At 54.1% G+C, this 6,000-nt stretch overlaps 1 protein-coding gene across 2 annotated transcripts in view; it reads left to right on the forward strand.

Moving 5' to 3' along the window:
• The window catches only part of PBX1 (PBX homeobox 1), a 128,329-nt gene extending 122,751 nt beyond the window's left edge, over nt 1–5,578 (forward strand). For both annotated transcript variants that reach the window (XM_080602012.1, XM_080602013.1), the window contains one exon: nt 967–5,578. In XM_080602012.1, coding sequence (XP_080458138.1) covers nt 967–1,059 — 93 coding nt within the window. In that variant the 3' untranslated portion in view covers nt 1,060–5,578. The remainder of the gene's footprint in view (nt 1–966) is intronic.
• Nucleotides 5,579–6,000: the final 422 nt, after the last annotated feature.

Genomic DNA, 6,000 nt, shown 5'->3' on the forward strand with positions numbered 1-6,000 from the left:
TGCCGACTCCTGAATTGGTTGAAAAAACGAGAAAAACAGTGCCTGCCTTTGCTACGTGAGCCCTTGGATGTGCAGTGGTTGCATCTCCGCTGCGTTGCAGCTTGGGGTCCCTCACAGAGGGGCACCGGGGAGCGTGGAGGACCAGCCCCGGGTGGCAGAGGCTTGTTGGTGCTGCTCCTGGGAAGCCTCTTGTGCTGGGAGGTGTCCCAAAGCCCTGCCTGCCCAGCGTGGCCCTGGGGAGGATGCTCGGGGTGCAGCTCTGGGTGTGCTGCTCCAATGGGGGACGTAGTGGGACATCCCCGCCACGTCGTGCAGGGCAGTCCTGGGATGCCTGCAGGTGGCAGCGGGGGGAGCTTTGGGGATGGGTGTCTGACCCGCTGAGCCCCGGAGAGCCGCGGATGCACGGGGCAGCAGCTCTGTGCCTTGCTGAAAGCTTCCCCTGGCTGAAGCCTCCCCAGCAGGGGCTGTGCAGGAGGAGGGGTGCCCCGAAAGGTGGCAGCGGGGCGTGGGGTGATGCCAGGGGCATACTGTGGCTCATAGGTGCCATGGGTGCTGCTGCTTTTCTCTTGTCCTGCATTTTCCTAGTGCCTGGGTCCACGTAGAGTACCAGAATTGGGTTTCCTGTTCAAAGATGGAAGTTGTTTGCTATTTTCCTCCTTCCGTATGGGGAAGGATTCTATAAGAGGGTTAAAAAAAAGAGAGTACAGGGTTTCTGCAAAATACCTTTATTTTTTTAAAAGGACAGAATTCCCGTGAACACTTACAATTCACCAAAACCCCCATTTCCACCCAAACCGTCCCAAGCTGCCGTGGCCACGGTGGGATGGGGGTGACGGAGCCCGGGGGGGACCCATCCCTAACGCCACTCGATCACACCGCTGGGAGGCGGGTGGACGTTTCGGGGGGGTACCAGGCATGCTGTTGGGTGCCCTTGGTGCTGACGGCTTTGTGTCTCCCTCCCCGCAGGCTAATGGAGGTTGGCAAGACGCTACTACCCCGTCGTCGGTGACCTCCCCCACAGAAGGCCCTGGCAGCGTTCACTCTGATACCTCCAACTGATCTCCCAGCAAATTGCATCCCTGGCTGAGCCGGCCCCGGCGGGGGCGGGAGGGGAGGGGGCCTCTCCTAACACCGCAGCAGTCAGACTGGAGGTGAAACCAATCAGCACACACAAGAAGACTCCTTCTCTTCTCTTCTCTTCGTCGGGATGCTTTTTTCAGCCAATCTGGACACTTCTTTATACTCTCTTCCCTTTCTTTTCTGGGTAGAAGCCGCTCTCCCCCCCGCCCCTTGCCACCGCCACAACACCTCCCTCCCCCCCACCTCCCCACCGAAGGATATTTCGACAGGTAGAAGGATTTTCAGGAGGAAAAGCAAAAAAAAAAAAACAAAACCAAACACAAAAAACCAACCACCGCCACACCAAACAAACCAAAAGCAGTGCATGGCCTCGTGCTGGCTGTCTTCCCGAGGAGCCAAACAACGAAACTCAGTCGAGTCTCAGCCCTTCGCTCGCAGGCAGCCCCGCTCGGCCCGCTCCTCTCACGCTACCTCTCAGTAGGAACACGCCGCGGCAGCCCCCCGCCCCGCTGCCCCCTCCTCTCTGCCGCTCCTGGACGTAGCGAGCGCGTCGCCGTGCCACGGCGAGTCCCCAGGGGTGCAGGGCGGGCGGACGCGGCCCCGGTGCACGTAGGAGAAGGAGCCGAATGCCCCCCCTGTGGTGCTCCCCGGTGCTTTCTGAAGGTACCAGCCCCTTCCCAGCGCCCGGACGCCACCAGCTCGCCCTTCTCCCCGCCCTGCTCGGCCGCAGACCCCAAACGCGGCGGCTCTCCGTGTGCCCCAAGAGGTGAAACCCTGCCGGGCGCCGGCCTTGCGGAGCTGCTGGGGAAGGGCAGGAGCGGAGGGAAGGCAAGGAGGCAGAGGCAGGTGAGGAATCGCCCTCGCGCGTCACGAAAGCGCCGAGCGCGTCCGCGGTGGTTTATGTGACCGAGCGTTAGGTAACGATGGATGGGACCCAAGCAGTGTTCCCGCAGCACCTGGGGAGGCCAGCAGCGGACGTTTTGGCGTGGAGAAGAGCATCGCGTGGTGGTGGCTCGTGTTGTCACCAGCTGCAGAGCCGAGCAGGCGCTGGGAGCGCGCTGTGCGAAGGAAGACGTGGGTTTCCCCAGCACAGGCAGGGTCCCAAGAGGGTGGTCGCACCCTCCGGGTCCCCAAAGCCATTTGTCAGTGCGTGGCCGGAGCAGCGGGACCCCACGTGCTGGGTGCCTTTGGCAGTGATTAATACAATGGGTTTGCTTGAGGGTGAAGCCCTGTAAGGCCAAGTGGGCGTCCCTTTGGGGCTGTCCTTCACCTGCAGCTTGGAGTCACTCTGCGGAGTGGCAGCCGAAGCCGTGGGAGAACTCGTGTGATTTTCTGCCCTGCTTTTCTGGTCTGCTTTTTGGACAGCTGGCGATGGGTGGAAAACAGGGCTTCGTCCTGCTGAAATACACCTTGGGGCAGCTCCTGCAGGGAGGCAGGGGCTTTGGATGAAGAGCTGGGTGCGGAGCACCTGTTGTCCCATGCCATGCATGAGCTCCTGGCCACGGAGGCGCTTACAGCAGACACAAGGTGGCCGGGTAGGCATTTGGGGGCGCAGGGCAGTGTTAAGCAGGAAACTTTTAAAATTCAAGCTCTGCCAGAACAATTTTCACCCTTCTATCAAAAAAAAATAATAAAAAAGCAACAGAGGCAGGATTTGGTCCCACGGAGGCAGCGTGGCTGCTTCTCATTGTGGTTCGGGTGCTGTGGAGTCGAAGCCTGCCTTTCCCCAGGGGGCAGCCCCGTGGGGCTCCAAAAATAGGCGACCTTCCCCCAAATCAGGGAAGTCTTGTGTCGGTGAATTGTTCTCTTGGGGGGGATCGGAGCAGGACTAGCGCAGATGTGAAAGGCAGGCCGAAAGCTGCAAAATCTGCCGCTTGCTTGGTTTTTGTGTCTCTGGTGACGAGGTACTTGCTGCTCCTGCTCTGGGAAGAAGATGCTTACAACAGCGCCTTGGAGCCCGAGTCCACAGCGAGCCCCCCGCAGCCCAGCTGCTTTGGGCAGGGCAAGCCTCTGTCTCCCACTTCTTACTGATGGGAGTAAATGCCCCAAGTCTTGAGAGATTTAGCCCAAAAAAAGAGAATCCTCAGTCGGAGAGGGGCAGGCTGGCTGGGACGAAGGCTGCTGCATCCTGCGGGCACAGCGCGCTCCCTCCTTCCCCCGTGTCGGGCGGCGTTTGCAGTCCTAAATCCAGGGCTTAGGGCTGCCTGTGCTGCACCTGCTTTGGGGGACGATGAGAATCTGCAGAGGGCAAGGAGAAGGTTATTTTTCCCCCCAAAATGCCAGCCGGCAGGTGCTGCCCACCTTCCCACTGCGCCCAGCTCCCCGCTCTCCTCCTCCCCTGGCCACCACCACCTCCAGCAGCTCCGGTACCTCCCGGAAAGCAGCCGGGGACGAGACCAAACCCCAGCCCCGTGCACGCAGCCAGGGCTGCCTGACCCCGTCCCTGTCCCCGTCCCTGTCCCTGTCCCTGTCCCTGTCCCTGTCCTGTCCCTGCCCAACAGCCCCCCGCCGCCCTGCGCGGGCACGATGCTCGCTCCTCGCTCCTCCACGGTACTTCTTCACCCATCCCCACCCTGCTTCGTCCCTCTGGGTTGCGTTGTCGGAGCTGGCCGGTGGTCGCTATGCCTTCTTTTTTGCTTTGCTTTTTGTTATTTTTTTAAAATTTTTTATTTGAACGGTTTTAGCCCCCAGCCCGTCCCCTTTCCCCAACCCAAAGTGTTGTGGTTTTTTTTTTTTTCTTCTTCCCCATTTTTATTTTATTTTTTTTTTCTGCCCAGAAAAACCTGACTTCGATACCAAAAAAAAAAAACACAAAACGAAACAAAAAAACAAAAAACAAACAAAAAAACTGCAGAAACTCAAAAAAAATAAAAATGAAAAAAAAAACACAAAAAAAACTCGACGATTCTTTCAGCTTTATTAACATTTTCCATTGTTTCTTGCGATTTGTGTCTCGTTCTTTGTAGTATTGATGATAACGAACATTTGATAATGAATGTTCTTGTATATTCAGATAAAGGAAAAAAAAAAAAACCAAAAACGCAGTCTGAATTTAATAGTGTTTATAATAAAAGAATAAAAAATGACCCTCTTAGCACGCAAAATTGAGCAGGGGGAAGGTCCCATCCCTGTTCTTTCTGTGGCAACAAGCGCTTCATTCCTGTATAGTTTATAACATCAGACTACCTACATTCATCTTCTTTTTTTTTGTTTGTTTTCCCCATTTTTTTTTAATTTTCTCGCATTTGTGAATTAGTTCAAGAATGCTAGAAAAGTGTAGAGTTGTGCACACTCATTTCTTATTACACAATGTTTAAAAAGTGACAGTAATTCATTTTGTAAAACTTTAAAAAAAATGGTTGGAATAGTGAGCATTAATAGGTACATTCTAACACTTTATGTTTCTTAACGTTGAGACCCAGAAATTGCCTTTTTTTTTTTTTTTAATTTTAATTTTTTATTTTTGGCATTATTTGGGGGGGGAGGGAGGGGTTGATGATGATGATGACTTTTTTTTTTGTCCTGTCCGAGACGATGGCCTTGCAGCTTCCTCTCCCCTTTGCTTTTTGAGCTGGGATCCGAGTGATGTGAAAAGTGACAGCGGTGTTTTTTTGGGGTGGGGGGGCTCTTCTCCGCGTGGTCCCCACCTCTTTTGCCACCCGGCCCTACGAAATCTCTCTGACTGCTTTGGGGGTTTTGGGGAGGAGATGCCCCCCCGTGGGGATGCAGATCTCGGTGCCTTGGGGCGGTGTGCGGTGCCGAGCTGCACCGAAGGGATTAAAAAGGCAGGAATCCTCCCCAAAACTCCGGCAGTGGGCTTCGGCACCCTTACTCTCTGCCCCAAATCCCGGCCATGCCACAGCTCCAAACATTTGTTGCAAGAGCCCAATGTGCTCAGCCCCCAAATACAGAACGGGGAGCCGCGAAGGTGCCGACCCCACTGCCACCATCCACCCTGTGGGGTCACTGCAGGGCCCACGGGTGCCACCGCAGCGCAGGGGCTTTGGGAGGGACAAGGGACAAGGGACAAGGGACGTGGCAGCCCCCAGCCACGGGTGGGACACGGCCAAAATGCCCCCACGGATCTCCCCAGATGGGTGCAGCTGCAGGTGGGGTTCGAGGAGCAGGCATCTCGAAGATGCTTTTCCTTGCCCCCCCCCCCCCCCAAAGGAAAAAAAACCTCTAACTTTTCACATCACCGAACAGTTTAGGGTTTTGGGGTGTTCTTTTTTAATCCCGAGGTTTCCTGGAGTCCTTTTGTTTTCATACACCTTTATTATTATTATTATTATTATTATTAAGATGTTGTAAATCAGACGTTGCCTGGGGGGTTGGTTTTGTTGGTTTGCTTTTTTTTTGTTCTCCTTGCAAAGCCTTCTCTGTCCCTTGTAAAGATGATCCACTTGTTCTGCGTTGCTTTTCTCTCTTTTTTTTTTTCCCCTTTTTTTTCTTAATGGTTTCCAAATATTAAAAAAAAAAAAAGCTAAAAAAAAAAAAAGACTCTGTTCCGACCTGGTTTTGAAACTTTAAGCTTTTCTGCTTCTGTAAAGAAAAAAAAAGGCCTCTGTCTTTCTGATCCCAATTGAGACTTTTATGTTCTATGACGATACTAACAAGGTGTAGGTTTTACAGTTTCCTGATTTGTACTGGTAATGCATATTCCAAATAAATAGTTTCTTTTGTTGCAAAAAAAAAAAAAAAAAAAATTTAAACCAAACCTGGCGTATTTTTTGGGAGGAAAAAGGAAAGCGAGCCGGGGTCGGTGGGGGACAGCGACCCCCGGGCTCCTCTCCTCTGGTGTCGGGTTTGGGGCAGGAAGGGTTTGGGGTGAGCAAAGGTGCTTCCCTCCTGGGGGCATCCCCTGGGAGCAGGAGGGAGGAGACGCGGGGCCGGTGCCTGATGCGCAGCATCCCGCCGGCC

The sequence above is a fragment of the Anser brachyrhynchus genome (genome assembly GCF_964034855.1).
Source record: "Anser brachyrhynchus genome assembly, chromosome: 8".
NCBI classification, from domain to species: Eukaryota; Metazoa; Chordata; class Aves; order Anseriformes; family Anatidae; genus Anser; species Anser brachyrhynchus.